This window comes from Urtica dioica, chromosome 1, assembly GCF_054948205.1.
Source record: "Urtica dioica subsp. dioica isolate 48M chromosome 1, U.dioica_male_clone48M_v1_H2, whole genome shotgun sequence".
NCBI classification, from domain to species: domain Eukaryota; kingdom Viridiplantae; phylum Streptophyta; class Magnoliopsida; order Rosales; family Urticaceae; genus Urtica; species Urtica dioica.
The window spans coordinates 15,843,286-15,864,366 of NC_142756.1; the positions used below are offsets into that span (position 1 = coordinate 15,843,286).

The 21,081-nt window shown below is 37.7% G+C and overlaps 1 protein-coding gene across 2 annotated transcripts; it reads left to right on the top strand.

Annotated features, from left to right (window-relative positions):
• Positions 1-15,154: 15,154 nt before the first annotated feature.
• Positions 15,155-18,255, top strand: LOC149407505 (inositol diphosphatase DSP4-like). Of its 2 annotated transcripts, none has more exons than XM_089614217.1 (5): positions 15,155-15,521; positions 15,714-15,807; positions 17,677-17,734; positions 17,819-17,862; positions 17,949-18,255. In XM_089614217.1, the coding sequence occupies exons 1-5, from the start codon at positions 15,310-15,312 to the stop codon at positions 18,177-18,179; spliced, it is 639 nt and encodes a 212-aa protein (XP_089470343.1). In that variant the 5' UTR covers positions 15,155-15,309; the 3' UTR covers positions 18,180-18,255. The 2 variants fall into 2 exon arrangements, with proteins under 2 accessions (XP_089470343.1, XP_089470349.1); XM_089614223.1 differs by having other exon boundaries at positions 15,159-15,521; positions 17,973-18,255.
• The last annotated feature ends 2,826 nt before the right edge of the window (positions 18,256-21,081 follow it).

Below are 21,081 nucleotides of genomic sequence, written 5' to 3' on the forward strand. Positions count from 1 at the left end.
AGACTGGTCCTTAGAGAGTGAGACTCCACGCCTAAAGGGTGTTTGGCCCTTCTTGGAGTCTTGCATCGAGAAGCGATCCATCACCTTATCAATATAAGATGCTTGAGAGAGCGACAGGGTCCGGTTTTTCCTATCTCGAAAGATTTGGATCCCCAGAATGTACGCGGCTTCTCCTAGATCCTTCATGTCGAATTGCTTTGCCAGCCAGACCTTAACCTCAGATAACTTACCCACGTCATTACCAATGAGTAGATATCATCGACATATAGTACCAGAAACACAACTTTGCCTTCGTGTATTAACTTGTAAACACAAGGCTCATCTATTGACTGTTCAAAGCCGAAGCTTTTCGTAGTTTCATTGAATCTAATATTCCATGACCTAGATGCTTGCTTTAATCCATAAATGGACTTTATCAACTCACAATCCTTGGTCTCTTGACCTTCTTCCATGAAACCATCTGGTTGAGCCACGTAAATGCGCTCGTCAAGATTGCCATTCAGGAAGGCTGTCTTGACATCCATTTGCCAGATCTCATAGTCGAGAGCTGCAGCTATGGATAGGAGTATGCGGATGGATTTAAGCATCGCGACTGGCGAGAAGGTTTCTTCATAGTCAATCCCTTCTTGTTGGGTATAACCCTTCACCACAAGTCGTGCTTTGAACGTATCAACGTTCCCATCAGGACCCATTTTCTTCTTGTATATCCACTTACACCCTACGGGTTTAATCCCTTCAGGAAGGTCTACAAGTTTCCAGACTTTTTTAACATACATCGAGTGCATCTCAACTTTCATGGCGTCAAGCCAAAGGTTTGATTCAGAACAAGCCATCGCTTGGCTATAGGAAACAGGATCATCCATGTCAGAGACGGCTACGAAGTATTCGTATCCTCCACGTGCCTGGTGGCTGAGCGGACCACATACATCAGAATGTACTAGTTCCAGCAACTCAGTGGCTCTTCGACCCTTATCGGAGAAAGGTCGCTTAGTCATTTTTCCTTCTATGCAGGATTCACAAGTAGGTAGTGAACCTATTGCAGAGGCTTGGAGCGGACCGTCCCTCACAAGTCTCTTAATCCTATCTAGACTAATATGACGAAGTCTTAAGTGCCATAGGTATGTTGATTTTGTTAGATCGGAGGATTCAGAAAGTTTGATCCTCTTTGGCTCCCTAATTAGATCATTATCTATTTCGGTGTCTAAGATGGAAGGTTGAGTGGGATAAATGTAAAAAAGACCATTCTTCATACATGCATCAGTGACAAAAGAATTAGAAAAAGAAATACGAATTCCATTCTTTATAAACTTTAAACAATAATCTTGCTCTAAAAGTTGAGCAACAGATATTAAGTTTTTCCCAAAGGAAGGAACATAATAAACATTATTCAAATTTAAAGTGCGATCTTCAAAAGATAGCGTCACGGATCCCACAGCCTTCGCAGACACCACGCTCCCATCACCCCACTCGAAGTAGAAGTCGCCATCCTCTAAGCTTTTGCTTTTCCTAAAACCAGTTAAGGAGCAACAAATATGATTAGTAGCAGCGGAGTCAATAATCCACGATGATACATTATCAGCTACTAAACAAGCTTTAGTAATAAGTACAATACCTTTTACTTTGGTTTTGAGGTAGGCATGACAGTTCCTACGCCAGTGACCAGGCTCATTGCAGTGGTGGCATTTGTCGTTAGACTTATCCACCTTCGGAGCCTTTGGCGCCTTCTTCTTTGTTTGAACCTTAGGTTGGTTCTTTTTCTCGGCCTTGCGAGGTCTCTTCTTACATCCAGAGGTGGAGGTAGTAGCATTTACCTCTCCTAGAGCCCTCTTTTCTTAGTGAGTGCCTCAGCTGTTTGAAGTTCCTTCATGAGCTCGGTAACAGTGTACTCTAGCTTGTTCATGGAGTAATTCAGTTTGAAGGTATCAAAGGTTTCGGGGAGAGTTTCCAAGATCATGTCTATTTTAGTCTCCCCATCAATCTCAGATCCAAGGATCTCCATTTTGTTTAGATAGCTAATGATCAGCATCATATGATCTCTAACGGGAGTCCCAGCCTTCATGCGACAGTTCATAAACTGTCGGACCGCTTGTTGCCTAGCTTGACGTCCTTGCCCTCCAAACATCTCATGGAGATTGTAGAGCGTATCGGTGGCAGTTTCGTAATCACGATGTTGTTGTTGCAACATGTTGAAGTTTAGAGATAGAGAGTCGAATCTGGAGAGAAGATAAAGAAAGAGAGAATCGGAGAAGAGAGAAAGTGTTCCGAGACTTTGAATATTTCTTATATTTTGATATTAATTTGTATCACCTATTTATACATATGGTGGGTACAAGAGAGAGTGTAATAAATACATGTGTAATAACTACTTCTAGGAAAAAGAGAATAATAAATATACACAGAGAGCAAGACATAGGAAATAACATGAGAAATAAATGCGACAATTTCCCATGTGGAATGAGTTCCAAGGAGAGGACTTCCGAGGCAAGCTCGACGTGGAAGGGCGAGCTGGCGAGCTCGACGCGGAAGGGCAAGCTGACGAGCTCGACGCGGAAGGGCGAGCAGATGAGCTCGATTTCAACACTCCCCCTCAAGCTTGACTGTATATGTTGAGGAGGTCAAGCTTGCTACATAGCTCGGAAAAGGTTGCTCGCGGAAGGGCTTTGGTGAAAATGTCGGTGAGCTGATGACCTGACAGAATGTATTCCATATCGATTATTTTTTCTTCAATCTTTTCACTGATGAAGTATCGGTCGATCTTGATATGTTTTGTTCTGTCATGATGGACTGGATTTTTGGCTATGCTGAGAGCAGCTTGATTATCGCAAAAGAGCTTGATTGGACCTTCGATGATGATCTTGAGGTCGTCGAGAACTCTCTTCAGCCAGATGCCTTCACATACTCTACTTGCCAAGGACCTGAGCTCGACTTCAGCACTACTTCTTGAGACAACGGACTGCTTCTTGCTTCTCCAGGTAACAAGATTTCCCCAGACATATGTGCACATGCCTGATGTTGATCGTCTGTCTGGAACATATCCGGCCCAGTCTGCATCTGTGAATACTTCGACACCTCGACTTCGTCTTTTCTTGAAGGAGAGACCAGTCCCTGGGTCAGATTTGAGGTATTGGAGAATCCTCATGACTGCGTCCATGTGAGTTTCTGAGGGATTACTCATGAATCGACTTACCATACTCACTGCGAATCCAATATCTGGTCTCGTGTGAGTTAGGTAGATGAGTTTTCCCACGAGCTGCTGAAATCTTTCTTTGTCGGTGGCGGCCTCGTTGGTGCGAGCTAGAAGTTTCACATTGGCATCTATCGGAGTGTCAACTGGTTTGCAGCCAAGCATGCCAGTTTCTTTGAGGAGATCCAACGTGTACTTGCGCTGGGAAACAGAGATGCCCTTTTCTGATCGAGCTACCTCCATGCCGAGGAAGTATCGTAGGCTGCCGAGGTCCTTGACTTCGAACTCAGATGACAAAGTTTGCTTCAGCCTCCTGATCTCTTCAAGGTCGTCTCCGGTGATGACTATATCGTCCACATACACACTAAGAATGGTGTGCTTGCCTTGTGTGGAGATTTTTGAGAAGAGTGTTGGATCTGCTTGACTCTGCTCGTAGTCACAACGTTTGAGCACGTTGGTGAATTTTCCGAACCATGCTCGAGGGGACTGTTTTAGTCCATATAGTGACTTCTTGAGTTTGCAAACTTTATTGGCTCCTTGATCTTTGTCAAATCCAGTGGGAGTTGCATGTAGACTTCCTCTTCCAGTTCGCCGTTTAGAAAAGCATTCTTTACATCGAGCTGGATGAGAGGCCAATCTAAGTTGGCTGCTAGTGAAAGGAGGATTCTGATGGTATTGAACTTTGCAACTGGAGCGAATGTTTCTTGATAGTAAATGCCATACGCCTGCGTGTACCCTTTTGCGACAAGTCGGGCTTTGTATCTCTCCACTGTCCCATCTGGATTGTGTTTGATGGTGAAGAGCCATCTACATCCAACAGTACGCTTGCCTGGTGGTAGCTCGACGATATCCCACGCATCATTCTTTTCGAGGGCTTGGATCTCAGCATGACTTGCGTCTCGCCACTCGGAACTTTGAAGGGCTTCCTCGATGGAGTTCGTCACTTTTCCTTCATCTAACTTCGCCACATAGGCTTGGTAGCTCGTAGATAAATTCCCATAATACACGTAATCCGCCATCCTGTATTGAGCACACGACCGAGGAAGTTTTCTCAATGCAATGGGTAAGTCTGGAGATTCGATGTTACCTTGTTCAATAGTGTCGTGGTTCAAGTTCGGAGAGACATCTTGGTCGCGAGCTTGTACCGGACTCTGGGTGATATTCAGTTCGCATGGAGAGGGTTCAGAGGCTTGCGAGCTGGGAATTTCTTGACCAGGTGAGGTCGGCGAGCTGGGAATTTCTGGAACATGTGAGGTCGGATTTTGAGGCGAGCTGGGCGAGCTGGAAATTTCTGGAACAGGTGAGGTCGGATTTTGAGGCGAGCTGAATTCTGGGTTTATGATATTTTCGTCATTTTCCCCCTGACGAGCTGAATTGGCGAAGTAAGGACTGAACTCATGAAAAGATGCATCCATTGAGACTATGAATTTTCGTGATCGGGGTTCATAGCATTTGTAGCCTTTCTGGGTTGCTGAATAGCCAAGGAAGATGCATTTGAGCGATTTTGGTTCAAGTTTACCTTGGCCATAAGAATGGGTGAAGACTGAACAGCCGAACACTTTCGCAGGTAGGGTTGAGATGAGTCGACAGTGAGGGTATGTCTCTAGAAGGACTTGAGATGGGGTTTTATAGCCAAGGACACGAGATGGCATTCTGTTTATGAGGTAGGTGGCTGTGAGGACAGCTTCTCCCCAAAAATGAGATGGGACGTTTGAGGAGAACATGATGGCTCGGGCGACTTCGAGAATGTGTCGATTTTTCCGCTCGGCTACCCCATTTTGTTACGGGGTATGAACGCACGAGCTGGAGTGAATTATGCCATGTGTTTTGAAGAAATCGCCGAGCTCAGAATTAAAGTAATCTCGAGCGTTGTCAGTGTGGACAATTTGAATGGATGTGTCGAACTGTGTTTGGATCATTTTGTGAAAGGTTTTGAATAGATTGGATGTTTCAGATTTTTGTTTCATCATGTATATCCAACTGAGTCTAGTGTGGTCGTCAACAAAGAGAAGGAACCATTGAACTCCAGTGATATTGGGAACTTTTGAGGGCCCCCATATATCGCTGTGAATTGTGGCAAAAGGACGAGATGGTTTGTACGAGGTGGGGTGATACGAGGTTCGAGAATGTTTGGCGAACTCATACATGTCACACTGAATGGAATTGATATTTTTATTGATAAACAAAGAAGGAAACATTCTTTTGAGATACATGAAATTTGGATGCCCTAGTCTAAGGTGATTGAGCATGATCTCTTTGTACTGGGGTGAATGTTGGGCGAGCTGACACATGGTGGGTTGATCTGGCTTGATGACATAGAGTCCGGTACTCAGCTCGGCATTACCAATCTGTCTCCCCGTGGCCTGTTCCTGAAACACACATGAACTTCCATAAAAAACAGTTCGGCACTTAGAGTCTTGGTTGATCTTATGCACAGATAAGAGATTGCATTGTAGTTGAGGCACAAAGAACACCGAGTCTAGCCTCATGGACTTCGTCAAGACAACGGTGCCAATACCAGTGACTTGAGTTTGGCTCCGTTGGCGATGGTGACTGATATGCTTTTATTACAAGCGGAGTAAGTTGTGAATAGATTTCGATTACCAGTCATGTGATCAGTGGCACCGGAGTCGACAATCCATGCTGTGGGATTCTCTGAGCTTACGTTGAGGGCTCTAGGAGAGTTACCTAGAGGGCCAATGCCCGAGTGTTCTCCACTGAGTTGGACTTGTTGAAGAAGCTTTTGGAGAATAGCGAGCTGGTCGTTGCTGAAGGGAGAGGAGTCTGAGGTCGAGGTCGAGGCAGCGGACGAGGTGGATACTAAGTTTCCGACTGAGTTAGGATCCTTAGTATCTTGGGTAGACTTCGAGCTCGGTGGTTTCCCATGCAGTTTCCAGCAGGTTTCTCGGAGGTGTCCAGGTCGTCTGCAATGATCGCAGTAGGGGCAAGGTTTGCGAGGTTTCTCTGTTGAGACACGGGCTGCAAGAACTTCGTCTCCATGTGTGGTGAGGGCGGACGAGTGCGAGGATGAGCCCGGAAGTGAGCTCGATTTGATAACTCCCAGCATGAGTTTCCTCCTGCTTTCCTCGTGTCTGACCGCGAAGAAGGCTTCACGGAGAGATGGTAGTGGTTTTGTACTAAGTATCCGACCTCTGACCTCAGCAAGGTCTTGGTTGAGGCCGGATAGTAGTTTAAACACACGTTTGGTCTCCACTATCCTGCGGTAGATTTTTGAGTCTTCGGAGCTGGTCCACTGGTGTTGTTCGTAGAGGTCGATCTTCTGCCATAGATGTGTGAGCGAGCTGAAGAACTGAGTAACAGACATCTCTCCTTGACGTAGGTCGTGGAGAGTGTTCTCAGTTTCAAACAGCTCGGACATATCTTCTGAGTTGGAGAAGATTTCTCTAGCTGCTTGCCAGATTTCTGCTGCCGTTCGGTAAAGGAGGAAGGTTTCTCCGATTTCGGGGAGCATAGAGTTTATGAGCCAGGACATCACCATGCTGTTTTCCGCCTTCCAACTCTTAAACGTCGGATCTTCGATCACATGAGATGTGGCCACGCCTGTGAGGTAGTCATCTTTACCTCGTCCCGATATGAACATGAGCACAGATTGGGACCACTGTAGGAAGTTGTGGCCATTGAGTTTGTGGCTCGTGATATATTGGGAGAAGGATTCAGATTGCGACTGAGTGGGCGTGATCTGAGTGGTGTTCATGGTGGTTGATTTTCCCTGCTCTGATACCATGTTGAAGTTTAGAGAGAGAGAGAGTCGAATCTGGAGAGAAGATAAAGAAAGAGAGAATCGGAGAAAAGAGAGAGTGTTCCGAGACTTCGAATATTTCTTATATTTTGATATTAATTTGTATCACCTATTTATATATATTGTGGGTACAAGAGAGAGTGTAATAAATACATGTGTAATAACTACTTCTAGGAAAAAGAGAATAATAAATATACACAGAGAGCAAGACATAGGAAATAACATGAGAAATAAATGAGACAATTTCCCATGTGGAATGAGTTCCAAGGAGAGGACTTCCGAGGCAAGCTCGACGTGGAAGGGCGAGCTGACGAGCTCGACGCGGAAGGGCGAGCTGACGAGCTCGATTTCAACACAACACATTGTTCATAAATGCCAAAATATAGCACCTCGCAATCTCATCGGATCGAAGCCAGGCCGCCAGGGCATCTTTTTCCTCTTGTGTCGAATCTTCATTCGTTTGAGGACAGAGGGTGGTGAGAACCCATTTGTGCTTGTCGACAGTAAGGACTATGTCGAAGTTACGTTTCCAGTTGACGTAATTGTCGCCTTCGAGTTTATTCGAGAAAAGAATGGTTGAGAGAGGGTTGACAGACATATTGCCTATAAAAGTTGAAACAAGTTTATGATTAGTCTTTGGTTTAGAATTTAAGTTTTATTTAAGACTTGATAAAATCCAAAGGTGTTATAAACCAAACGATAATTTACTCCCTCAAGAGAAGGCCGCAAAAAATCTCAATTTATAAGTAAATGAAAAATCATTAATGCTTAGCCAAGATGTCAATACACCAATTTTGACTAGCCACCTTTTAAATTGGTTTGATCACTCACATCCTTTCGCAGAGCCTCAAGGGAGGATTACTAGGGATTGAGCCTAAGTGTGCAACCAACCACTTAGTCCAAAAGGTCAACTTTGAAAAATAATCCCCCAAGGACCTGGAGATTGACCACAACCAGTTGAAGCAAACATTCGGTGACAAGGTCGAGAAGAGAGTTTACGATGAGAAGAAATCCACTTCCATCAAGTATTAGAAGATCATCAAGAGGATACTAGCTCATCTTTCCACCTGGTAGACTTTCAAATCTTGCTTTCACGCCTTACTCTGAAGTCGGGAGTTCAGATGTCGAACAACTCGTGACGAGTTCGGAACGATGGAATGCCTTAGTGTAGGGAACGAGCTGGCCTTTAGGTGCCGATCGAAGTGGGACTTCTATTGCTCCAGCATATGCCACAGATTGAAATTGAACAAGTGATAACAATATTTTTTTTTTATTTCTCTAGACATCATCGGCATACTGTTTTTCCGGGTGGGCCAATATGGTTTTCCATTTCTCCTCGTTTTTCGTTTTATTTTTCCAAAAAATTTAGTTTTGTTTTGAATAATGTCCCTTATGTAGGCATACTGTATTGTGATATTTTTCCCGAGTGGGCTAGCATGATGCCGTTTTTTTTTAAAAAGTTTATCTTGGGCATATTTTTGTCTACCATAGCTCGATTAAGCTGTGAATATCTCGTCTTGTCAAAACCCGATGATGAGTGCATTTTATACGTACAAATCGCTCATTCTCGGACTCGAATCGAAGCGAATCCTTAGGTGTTTTTGATATATTTTGTGTTTTTATTTGTTATTATAGGTTTTCATGATCTAAAAGTGTTTTGAGGGCAATGGAGCAACTTTGGGATGATTTGAAGATTTTTCGGACAAATTAGAGCTAATCAAGAAACATGGCGTCTTCTTCTGCATGATTTGATATTATGAAGTGTCTTGATATATTCTTTCATCATTAGATAGATCTATCTCTTAGCTTTCCAACGCATATTTATTTACGAAAATCGGACATTGGAGCAAGAAGATACAACAGATACAAAAACAGTGCGTACGTCCAGAAGCATCCTCGCGCCGCGAGGAAAAAAGTGCGCGCCGCGAGGAACTCCAGACTACCAGTGCACGCCGCGAGCATTCGACATGCGCGCCGCATGTTCCTTTGGGTTTGGATGGATTTTATATCCGTTTTTGATGTTTTTGGGCTATTTGAACCTTTCCAAATGCCCAATATGCTCCGAAAAATAACCCTTTGACCTATATATTCGACTTTAAGCTCTCAAAAACACATCTGTTTTTTTTTAAGTTTCTCTTTTGTTGTTTGGTTGTTCTTGAGAGCTTTTGGAAGAGGAAAAAAAGCGACATTTAGGTGCGACATGTCGCACCGAATACCTTTTCGCACCAGAAAATGAAATTTTGTAGTAGAGCGACCTAAATCCTAACATGGCTATAGATTAAAGAAAAGTACACTGAAGAGGACACTTCACTTTTTCACACACAAAGCATAAGCCCAAAGATTCATCTATCTTTCAGCACCCTTATTTACTTATTTTCTTTTACTAGATTAGTCTGTATTTAGAGAAAATCTTGGCTAGACACTCAGAGTTCTCGGGACTGCGTACTCGGAACCAAGTGCTCTTCGTGAGACATTTGTTGTACTAATTTTATCTATCAATACCTTGTATAATAAGAAAGGCTCATATAAGTGTTTTGGTCTATTTTCTTGGCCTACAATATTTTAAATACGCTAAAAAATTGGGCTTTTATTTTTTTTCAGGAGGGTCACGGCCCCATGGCCCTATAGTCAATCTGTGCCTGCTTAATATTCTGGAGAGTCTCCACAAAAGTATCTAGCTATAAAGTTATTCCTGGTCATACATAAATTAATGTAAAATCTACAAAACTAATTTCATGGTATGTCAATACATGAAGGGAAAATAACACATTTATACCCAGTGTTTTAGTGAAATGTCGAGTTTAACCTTCAGTTATAAAAAATGTCGAGTTCATACCCTCTGTTTAACTAAAATGACGAAATTATACCCTCTGTTTAACTAAAATGACGAAATTATACCCCGAAATGAATAACAGCGTCACAAATCTCCCTTTCATTGATATTAACTCTTATATAAGAAAAACCGAATCAAATCTAAATCAGTACCCTAACTTCCAAATTCTCAATTTTGAAAAAATAGCCTTAAATTGAAATTAAATAATAAAAATCATACCTTCTAAGAGATACTTCATTCCGTGTTCGAATTGTAACTCTGAATCCTTGATTCTCTGTTCGAAGATGCGATTTTGATGACTATCAACTATCGATGTTTACCCATTTGTCTCTTTCTGTGTTCTTCACCATTAAGAGACTGTTGTTTATTTTTTTAGTTTTTAAATAAATTACATATATGGCGCGAATGACTAAAGATAATTGGTGTTTATATATAAATATTATAGTCAACGTCAATGAAAAGTCAATAAAAAGAATATTCGTGACACAGTTGTCTATTTCAGGGTATAATTTTATCATTTTAGTTAAATAGAAGGTATAATTTCGTTATTTTAGTAAAACAGAGGGTATGAACTCGACATTTTTGAAAACCGAGGGCTAAACTCGACATTTCACTAAAACATAGGGTATAAATGTGTTATTTTCCCATACATGAATTATTGTGAAATCTACATACATAATTAACATGTGCATGTCAATAGATGCAGATTTCAAACTAACAAGACAATATCCATGGTACTTGGGTTTTTATTTATTTATCATAAAACGATATAATTAATGTTTCATTGATTTTTTTTACAAAAGTTATTAAATAATTTTTAAATGTCAGTCTTCCACATATCATTCCGTCCAAACATAATAACGTGTAACTGGTAATGACCCTCCAAAAGCAAAATGACTCTACGCACGAACCCGAGACAAAGTAGAATCAAGAAGCGACATAGAGACGACTCATTCAAGCTCTCCATACCTCGGTCTCAACATGCTCAACCATGCCTCGCCGTGCCGCGCCTTGACTCACCTAGCCCTCGCCCTTGACACGCCTCGTCACGCATTGCCCTCGTCGTACCACACATTGAGTACTTGCCTTGCCCTTGCCGTGCCATGCCTTGATGCACCTCCTTCTACCTGTGTGCCTCGCTGTCCACCTTGCCCAGCCTTGGCTCGCCTTGCGACGACTCAATACACCGCAAATACAATTTTAGAAACATAAACTGTTTGAGGTCTTAAACGAGAGAATTTCACTTATATATGGAGTCCTCAATTTCATTGAATCTTGTTTATTTGGCTGTTTCCACTCTCATTACCATACGACGTCACTCCCTGGCGTCCTCATTGTCGTACGGCATTCCCCGGTGTCCCTCATCGTCGTACAACACCAAAAAGTGCCGTATGGCACTCTCCGACATCACTCATTGCCGAACGGCACAAAAATGTCCCGTATGGCACTCCCACGTGTCGTGCGGTCATCCCAAGGTGTCGTATGACACCTCCTCGTGTCACACCTCACCAAAACGTGGCGTACAACACCCCCACACCTGCACAACAACCATACAACACCCTCACCTCTTCTTTGCCTCCGTCTTACACTTCTAAAACCCTTCCACCTCACCAATCCAATCCAAAACTTATCCTAACCCTTCAAGGCACCTTACAAGCAATTTCCACACTCCTACACATTGAAACTCTTATACATGCCCTTCATTCCACCACATGAAAATGGCCCCAAATTCTCTTCGTGAAAACCTTTGGAGAATTTATTCCTCACCCTCCTTTATACCACAATCTCCATCTCAGAACCACAAAATGAATTATATTCTTTTTTTTTTCCTAGAATTGGAGGAAGATCAATCTCAAAATCTCTTTTTACTCTACCATTTTTTCCTTTTACATAGGCTCAATGCCATACAAACGTTCTCTCATGATGACTAAGAGCTTGTGGAAGAAGGTGCCAACCATCATCCTCGGAGAGCCACCACCAAAGAAGACGGTCTCGTTCTAAGGTCCCTTGAGAAACACGATTTTTCACCAAGTATTCCATTACTTGGTGACCACGCACATTCATTTGGCCTTGAACCCGCTCCCGAAGACTCTCGGAAGATCCACCTCCAAAGAAGATGGTTCCATTCCAAGGCCCCTAGAGAAATACGGTTTCCACCGAGTAATCCATTACTTGGTGACCGCGCACACTTATTTGACCTAGGAATTGACTCCGAGGACCATCCTCGAAGACCCTTGAAAGACTCACCACCGAAGAGGACGATTCAGGTCCGAAGCAGCTGGAGAAACACACCCACGATCAAGTAATCCATTCCTCGATCGTCGTGAACACTCATTTGCCCAAGGAATCAACCACACTCTCACGGTCGACCGTTCTGGAGGAATCTTAGGAGTTTCCTCCAGTATCAGGGAAAAATCCCATAGGCGATATCTCCTTCGAGACTAAAGGAAAGCCTACCGTCCACCCAGTTCACTATACATGTACCCGGGCCTCTCCGCGGTGCGGGTGTCGCAAATGTGATGCGACAAATGCATCAACAGTAACGATGTAAGTATTGGGTTACACTAAAAATAAACAATAAATATTTATCCACTGAAGAAAAAGATTAGGTAAACAACTGTATCCAGCAAAAAAATATTTAGTATTTATGTCGTTATTTTCTCAATAAAAAATAAGTGAGTGAGAGACTAACTTTCGAATATAAATAGGAAAATCAATAAATTTGGTTAAATAACCGATATTGTTACAATTCAAAATTTACAACTAATCCAATTTAAAAATTGGAGCCATAACCGATTCGAATATTTGATTTGTAATGTACTATCAAATTTCGGTCTCACATTGGTTCAGTTATTGATTTTCTAAACGACCTATATATTGTCTAGAAATAAATGAAGCTCACCAAGTTTTTTTTTTTTTTTTTTTTTTTTTTTTTTTTTTAGGGAAAAGTTGAAACTTTCACTATTATATAAGGTCTTGTAGCATAAGATCCTTAATTTCAAGAGGAGCAAACTCCTCACCGAATATACGAACTATATATATAAACTTGAAGCTCTCGCCAAAGTGTGACCTAGTTAATTTTATATTGTATTGTAAAATTGTATATATATATATATATATATTAATTTATTTCATTATTAAAAATTTAAAATATATTGATATTACAATGATAAAATTTATAAAATGATGTTTTATCATAAATTTATAATATTAATTAACCTATTATTAAACTTTTAAATTTATTCATATAATTTTTATTATAAATCTGAGTAGATATTTATCTCATTTTTACAAACTCTAAACCAATAAAACGTATGTATCTTAATCATTCATGTGTATCATATATGGACCGTGAGAAGTGGGATAATTGATAAAATATATATATATATATATATATATATATATATATATAAAAAAGAAGTTGATAAATATATTTTTATAGCCAATTGCATGTGAAGGTATGTACTCTATTTTGCTAAGAGTTCCCTAATAATAATAATAAAAAGTACGTGGCGCATAGGGCTCGTACTTTGTGAGAACGCTACAATACAAATGTAACAAAAGACATTTAAATATATGCCTTTTTGGGCATCGGCATATTCCTCAGAATGTTCCTTCTAACCCCTTCCAAAAAAATAATTTCTAAATTTTCATATTTAAGGAAAATAATGATCCAGACAATATATTTTAATATTGCGTCGGCCAATTTGTATTTATGTGTTGTTTGTTGCTGTTTAGGCCATAGATGAATCATAGAAATTCATTGGTTGTTACTGGACACTTTTCTTGACCTTCCCAACTCTATATAACAAAAAGAATTATGTATTGTGTAATTTAAAAAAAAAAAATTATGTATTGAAGTAAACTTTAATTACAAAGATTATATAATTTAAAAATTTGTAACTTACTAAGTCATTCCAAACATCATATATAGGATATAACTAATGTTTGAAAATTTATTAAAAATAATCAAACAGATGATGTATCACTTGAATAAACTATTTGGATTTTCTATTTTGTCTTTTATTCAAAACATTTGTTCTGCAACAGTCATTTGACACTCTTTCTCTCTCATATAATTTTTTTCCTTTATCAAAACTTCAAAAATTCATATATTTCTCATATGAACTCGAAATTGAGTGATTCAAAATCTTACGGATCCGTGGTGAGGAGACTTCAAAAGTAGACCAATTGTGTTGGATGAAAAATCCTTTCTACTATTGTAGAATTTCGCCAGAGTTCACCATTATACATTAATTGTCGAATTTTTTAAATTATTTTTTTTTTGTTAGTTATAACATGTTTAATATGGGAGATATCATTTGTATAACTCGTCTTATTGCTAATTAATTTTGAGGTATAATTCTATGATAATTAACATGATGTCAAATGATATATTTTTTTTTCTTTCTAATTGAAGTAATTATTATTTACTAAATTTGGTTGTCTAACATGGTTTAAAATTTATAAATTTATTTATTTTTTGTTAACAAAATTCATAAATTTATACGAATAGGTGTATGAACCAATTCTTAGTATGTTATTGTATGAACCATATTGAATGAAAATAGTAAGATTAATTGTTTTGATTATATTATTTAGCTTATTTCATTTGAACCATAAAAAAAATTCTGTTATTATATAGTTTTCATTTTATTTGAACTATAATTTATAGATTATTTTAACCAGAACTTTTTTTAGTAAGCATTGATTAGTTAGATCTGAATTACTTGGTATGAAAAGTTGTTTTTTGTTTTTAGATTTTGAGACCACCTTCAGAATTATTAAAAACAAAATGAGTCACTATATATACATCTAAGAATTAATCCCTGTTAATATTGAAATGTCCTAAATATGATATGTACAAAACATTTTTCAGAAAATGACACAAGTGCAAAATGTATCAATCAAATTTATTATGGCTTTCAAATACCATCTATTCTTGAAAATTGAACTCATCCAATTAAAACACATCATGAGAAATAATTGAATAGAACATCACAAAATTAAAAGATAGTGAAAATACGACTATCAATTTTCTAAATAAAATTAACCATAGTGACCAAATCATTATGTCTCATTGTTTTTTTAAAATAATAAAAAATCATTATCTCATAAACTTAGAAAATATTGATATTCAATATATATAAAATATATATATATATATATATATATATATATATGTATGTATTTCGTTAAAATGAACGGAAATCTTATTGCTAGCGTCTACTAATAGAGTTTTAGTGCAGAGTAAGCTCTGAGTCATCATTTACCTTTTTTTTTTTTTTTTTTTTTTTTTTCCCTAGAAATAATGAAATATACATATTCACTTAAAACGTTTTTTTTATTTACTTATTTTAATGTATTGAATTTCGGAAAAGAGAAAGGAATATACTAGGCGATCCCAAGCCAAGCCGAGGCCTTTTATTCACTTTGTTTTTTCTAATTTTAGTGTTTGTTTCCTTTGTTAGAATCTCTATAAATAGCTTGGAGCCACTTCTTCGTCTGAATCTCTTAGCAGAGCTTTATATTATGAAAGTGGAGCAGAACAAGATGTGCAGAACCGTCGACCTCAGAGATTCGCCGGCACCGGAGACCGCCATCGCCGTCACTTCAGACGACGGAGAAGATCTGTTCACACCTCCGCTGAACTTCGCCATGGTCGACAATGGCATCTTCAGGTCCGGATTCCCAGACTCCGCCAACTTTTCCTTCCTTCAGACTCTCTCCCTTCGCTCCATCATGTAAGCCGATCTCCGATTCCACGCAAGTGCGATTCTCGATTGATTTAGGTTTAGGAAGTGGAATTGGTTTTAGATTGACTCTTACGTGTTACTGATTTGAAATATGGAGAATTGGATGACGTTTTGAGGCATCTGGTATAATTAGGATTAGTTGTGCAATTAATGTGATTATTACGTTTGTTATATATATAGATGTATGTGTCCAGAGCCATATCCAGAGACCAACATGGAGTTCCTCAAGTCCAATGGGATTAAGCTTTATCAATTTGGTATTGAAGGTTATAAGGTACGTGTGTGTTTCTATATAGTTCTATATATATTGCATTTTATGTCTGTGAAATGTGAATTCTTTCTATATGTTTTGGCTTGAGTTAGACAAATGGCGTGTGAAATGTTCCTATATTCTCGGCAATTGTCACATGCTATCTTCTTTTTCTTATTAATATTATTTTTATTAATATATTGGATTGTCTACAAAATCAGCTAATTTAAGCTTTTATAATATTACTGCAGAGTGTTTGTTGCATCTGAAATGATCTAAATATTTTTTTGTTACATCTTTGAGGCCTTTTAATTCCGGCACATCGTTTTTTTTTTCTTCTTTCTTTCTTAGTGTATATATTCAAAATTTCATAACTTAAAGATGGTAGCTTGGTAGAAACAAACTTATTTCAGTTCACAGAGTTGCTTAGATTTGGCTATTTGATAAAGTTTTTCAATCAAGCTCGTTGCAATATTGAATTGGAGAAGAAATGCTGTGCCAACTATCTCATACCTATTTACTAATACCGTCACAACTTACAAAATTCTGACAAGAAAATGTTGTTTGAGAATGTTTCCAACATACAATTTTAGCAAATGCTTTGACGTGTACAAGATTTGCACATCAAACATGCTAAACAAGCCTATTAAAAAAGTTTGTGTACCATTTTCTTACAAAAGATAATGTTGGGTAACCTAAATATGTGCTTCACTTTGATGTCGATTTAGCATATTAAAGTCAAGAGTTGTTACTTAACATGGGCCTATATTTGACCTTAAGACATTGCTGGATAAGTACAGTACCATAAGGAAACCAATATACATATATAAAGTGCACACAAGTGGTCCTGTGATGTTTAACTAAGGAATTCACAATTTTCTTAACTCATTTTCTCTAGTCATTCTTAGCTTAATAAATTATATGGCAGATCGTCAAATAACCAGCTCCTTAGGATTTTTTTTATCATTGAATTTGTTTGTCAGCCTATAGTAAAGTTCCCACGTTTTTACTCTTTTCCTGAATATACTCGTTTTCCTCAAACGTGATTACTTCATTGTTTCAACTTTTGCTAATAATATGAAGGTGTACTTCAAAGAAATACGAGCACTCTGCCCTAGACTTTGATTTCAATATCAATTAGTGTGATGTACCAAATGTTGAATTATTAGGTTAGCTATATAGCCATTTGACTTATAGCGTTTTGTATAATAGTCAATTTTTTTTTATAAATTTTATACAAATAGCCACCTCAACTTATTTACGGCACTCAAAAAGACAAAAAAAAACCTAAATAGGCGGGAATGTTTTTGGATATTTTTGGTCTTTTTGAGTACCGTAATTAAGTTGAGGTGGCTATTTACAAAAAAATTACAAAAAGTGGCTATTTAGCAATTCTTAGATTTTTGGTGGTTTATTTGGCTAATTTTTTGTTATTAATATTATGTTTACTATTTTTTATGATGATAGCAAGTTTAGTTATTACTTAATACTTGTTAGAGTCCCTCAATAATAATAATAATAAAACTTGTTAGAGAGAGAGAGTTCACATGATTTAAAATCACTAGAAGCACCTCCAAAACTTCTTGATGAATGTTTCAAACCTCCACACTCTCCATGCATTTCATGTGAAATGACTTCAAGAGCCAAGACATAATGAATAGTTGAATTTGAGTGCTTATTCTACCAGTCTTTAATACGATAATGACTTTAAATAGCCTGGTCCCACGGCCAGAGTAAATGAATCTGTTGGCTCTTCCAGAGTAAACTAATTTATTGTTGCTTGGAACACAAAACAACACTAGATCTAAGATACCGAAATGTTATCCTATTATTTATTTATAATGTGATAGATAACAGTACATGACTGATATCAAATACAAATTATTCTTGCAGGAACCGTTTGTAAACATCCCAGAAGACACGATCAGGGAGGCTCTAAAAGTTGCTCTAGGTACTTCAATAACCACATAATTGTACTAGCTTCAGAATTATATTGCAAATTATGACATTTTACTCTTGCTCATTAATTCAACAGATGTGAGGAATCACCCGGTGTTAATACACTGTAAAAGAGGAAAGGTAAGAGAAGAAATGTCCCTTTTTTCCTTCTCGAAATCATAGCTCAGTCTTGTATATACATACATACATATATATAAATGATTTAGGAAATTGCTTGCAATGATTTTCAGCACCGAACCGGCTGCGTGGTTGGTTGCATCAGAAAACTGCAAAAATGGTGTCTGTCATCGGTGTTTGACGAGTACCAGAGGTTTGCAGCCGCCAAAGCTCGGGTTGCGGATCAAAGGTTTATGGAGCTCTTTGATGTCTCTACGATGAAGAATGTCCCAGTGTCGTTTCCGTGTTCTGAAAGAACTTTAGATCATAGTTTTGATTAAAACACGGAAGAAAAAAAGGTGCTGTTGATGATGATCAGTAAACTTTCCCGCTAAGAAATATTATTTTACCTCTCGATATTTTAATCTTCTTTGACCGTTTATTAGTAATTTTATGGTAATATGATTTTTTTATGTAAAATTCTGTGATCGCTGGCTGGTCAAGAAAAGGGAGACCAGCCTTGTCCCAGCTCTTCCTGCCACTTATTCTGTTGTAAGGCGAGATGGCTAAATAGCGTCCACTTAACCGCCCTAAGTAAAGAGCCTAAAGGCACAATCCTCATAAATAATATGTTAAAAATAATAAAATTGATCATCGAGTGTAACTTATTAGTCGATTTTCGTCATACGTCGTATGCTTTGTTCGTGTCAAACTTAATAACAAATGTGCTTATATCACCCCGTACTTCATCGCTTCCTACATCATCCAATTAGCGACGACAAAGTCGTCGCTAATTATCTGTTTCAAAACGAAAAAAACTTCTCGTCACAACATTTAGCGACGACTTTGTCGTCGCTAATTCACGCGGGAATTTTTCCCGCGCTAATTAGCGACGAAAAAGTCGTCGCTAATTATCTGTTTCAAATTGAAAAAAAACTTCTCGTCACAACATTTAGGGACGACTTTATCGTCGCTAATATCGTCACTAAATATTTACCGACGAATAAATCGTCGCTAAATATATTTAGGCACGGACAATTAGCGACGATTATTATCGTCGCTAAAATCGTCGCTAAATACATTTAGCGACGATTTCCGGGTTATTACCGACGAAAAAAATCGTCGGTAAATGTTGAAAATGTTGTAGTGGATGTTATCAATCAACTCGAAACAAATTATTGGTATGATAAATAAACATTAGGGACCATCATTCTAGTAATATTTCCACCCTTAAAATATATGTCAATCATATTACATTCAAAAAGCCCGTAATTACTACAACCGTCGCATTTTGAAGACAATGATAGTTGGTCAATTGAGAATAAACAACAAAGCATGTAACTTTTAAATAAACTCTCGTGTATGCCTGCGCTTTTATAAGCTTATTTTTCGTAACCACACAGATGAATAAACTTTATTTCAAGTCTTTTCCCCAATAGAATATTGCATCAATATGACGTTCTAAAATTCTCTTGATTGAGTTATACGATGTGACTCCAACACTGTGTTAATGATCGATTCAGTTACTTCTTGTGGTGTCATTACAAACCAGGTTCATGGACTTCTCGACCCAACACGAATTTTGAAATAGTTCGAGACACCACAAACGACCATGTCTCTTCCATTGGTAAGTCAATATTTAAATGCCGCAATAAATAAATAAATACAAACTAAATTGGGTGAAATTACAAAAAATAAAACGTGTTTTAACTGTAATATTTTTAAAATAGTGACTATTATATATCTTTTAAAAAATAGTGATTTTTTCAAATGGAAAATAGTTATTTTATTTATAAATGAAATTTTAAACAATAAATAAAATTAAGTAAAGCGTAAAATAATAAACAAATTAAAAAAAATGTGCTGTTAACATAAATAAAAGTGGTACCTAGGATAGCCTAGTGGTAATTCCACACCACCTCCTGTGTGGAGGTCGTGGGTTCAATCCCCACTGCAGCAAAGCTGCCTTCCAAAAAAAAAAAAAAACATAAATAAAAAATCAAGAAGAATGAGTATTCTTCAGGTAAATACAAAAACCGGCGGCCAGAAGCCATTCCACGACAAAGTTATTAGTCTTCAAGACGGCAACTTAATTGCGGCCATAAATAATATTGAAACTACTTCTTGTACCTTCTTTATAAACTTAATATCTCAAGTAACACATTTATTTTTTATTCAATAAATATCTTATTGTTTAAAGATTTATTTGTATTTTACTTATTGTTTACAGTTTTATTTGACTGTTTTTTTTTCTTATTGTTTGTAATTTTAATAAGTTTGTTCCTTGTTTACAATTTCATTTTAGAATAAGGGTAAAATTTTCTAATTTTTAAAAAATAATATATTAATGGAAGTTTTAAAAATATGAGGTACTCTATGAATCACCAATGAGATATTTGTGGAATTTTCCCAATAATTTTAGCCGTAATTAATATTAGGGTCTATTAGGTAAATAGACATATTTACAATTTGACATTACAAAATAGCCAATGTTTTGTAAATCTTAGGTAAAAAGTCACTTTCATATATTTACAGATTTAAATCTTAGGTAAATAGCCACTTTCATTTATTAGGCCACGTCATCTTTATGGTTATTTACCTAAAATTTACGAAACGTTAACTATATAGTAATTTTAAATGTTATAATTTGCTATTTACCTAATTTTTTTTGTTAATACTATCGAAATTAAAGGTCTAACCCAATACATAGCACATGGGCATTCATCAAACTTGATTGTGGCACAAACTCATAAACAAACTATAATTTGACCCTTGTCTTGAATTACTAAAGGGATTTCGATAGATCTATTACTCATTTCAATAATTTTTTTTTACCAAAATCAACCAAAGTATGTTTTAGGAAACTTCTATTAACATGCTCAATGTGCAATGTCCATCTTAACCTTTGATTTCAATTTTTTCTCATTTATATTATTTTTTCTTTCTTTCCTTAAAAAAATACTCATTTTCATGCCAAACAATTGAAGATTAATTAGGTGTGAGAATGGAATCGGCTTAGCCAAGGAATCGACCTTCAAGACCTTCCCCAAAATCCAGCCATGCCCGGAACCCAAGAATCAAACGATGATCAAACCCATTTTCATTTCCCTCTTGTTCTTCCTTAAGATCAAAACCTAGGTCACGCTCGACTTCAGAACTATCTTTCTTCAAGGAACTTGTCGGAGGAACAAAAGAGCGAGTCCATAGAGATCCAGATCGCAGGTAATGAGATGATCGAGGTCT